At 39.4% G+C, this 1,213-nt stretch overlaps 1 protein-coding gene across 1 annotated transcript; it reads left to right on the top strand.

Annotated features, from left to right (window-relative positions):
- Positions 1-316: 316 nt before the first annotated feature.
- Positions 317-1,213, top strand: LOC123251649 (vomeronasal type-1 receptor 4-like). Its single transcript, XM_044680955.1, has one exon. The coding sequence runs from the start codon at positions 317-319 to the stop codon at positions 1,211-1,213; it is 897 nt and encodes a 298-aa protein (XP_044536890.1).

Genomic DNA, 1,213 nt, shown 5'->3' with positions numbered 1-1,213 from the left:
CACAATTCTTGAAAGTAGAAAATCCCCATGTCAAGACAGGTCAGTATGTACTTAATAAATAATAGTCTTAGTACCCTAGGACACTAAGAAGCTGTGACCTTCACAGGATTACATAGTCAATATGGGTCAGAGAAGCAACTTGAAAACAATTCTCCCATGCCACCATTGTATTCCTCTCCTTCCCTTATCCTTCTGCATAGAAGCTAGTATGGAATTCCATTTGGGAAACCTTGAATCACTTACTATCATAATGAACTTGTTTTTCCCAGGTTACTTTGGATATGATGACAGTTCCTCTTCCGAAGACATCTTAAGAATGATTCTTCATGAAGTTCTTAGAATTATGTATCTGGCCCAGATTATCATTGGGGTTCTGGGGAACTCTTTTGTCATACTTCTATACAGTTTCAAGCTCAGCACTGGCCACAAGATGAAACCTATAATCTTTTTTCTTATTCATTTCCTCTTTACCAACATCATTTTCCTTCTTTTCAGGGGCATCCCCAAAATAATTGATGTTTGGGAATTAAACCATTTTGTGGATTTCACTGCAAGTAAAATCATATCTTACTTGCAGAGAGTATCCCGAGGCCTTTCTCTCTGCAGTTCTTGCCTCCTGAGTGTCTTCCAGGCTATCATCATCAGTCCAAGCAGCCCCATATGGGCAGAGGTCAAAGCAAGAGTTCCAAAGTATATTTTACCCTGCTGTCTTCTCTGCTGGATTTTTAATCTTTTGGTAGACATAGTAGTGCCTGTGTATGGCACTGGTCTAAGGAACAGAACGCACAGTAAAGAAAGATGGCAAATTGGTTTTAAAGCTTTAGATCTCTACCCCACCAAGACTGTCATATTTCTTATCTGGAAATTTGTTTATGATAGCACATTTGTGGTTGTTATGGCCATGACTAGTGGTTACATGATATTTGTCCTCTACAGACACCACCAGCAAGTGCGAAATATTCAAATCACCAATCTACACCACAAGAGCTCCCCAGAGATCCGAGCCACCAAAACCGTCTTGCTACTGGCAAGCACCTCTCTTAGCTTTAACTTGATGAGTTCCATGTTTATGATTTATATGACTTTTACTAAAGTAACTAGTCCTGTGATGATTCATGTTTCTGGTTTACTTTCTTTGTGCTTCCCAGCTCTTAGCCCCTTTATTCTGCTTAACAATGACTTCCAGATTACTAGATTCTACTGTATTCACTGA

Source organism: Gracilinanus agilis, chromosome 6, assembly GCF_016433145.1.
Source record: "Gracilinanus agilis isolate LMUSP501 chromosome 6, AgileGrace, whole genome shotgun sequence".
Lineage (NCBI taxonomy): Eukaryota > Metazoa > Chordata > Mammalia > Didelphimorphia > Didelphidae > Gracilinanus > Gracilinanus agilis.
This window is presented reverse-complemented; position numbering and strand designations above follow the sequence as displayed.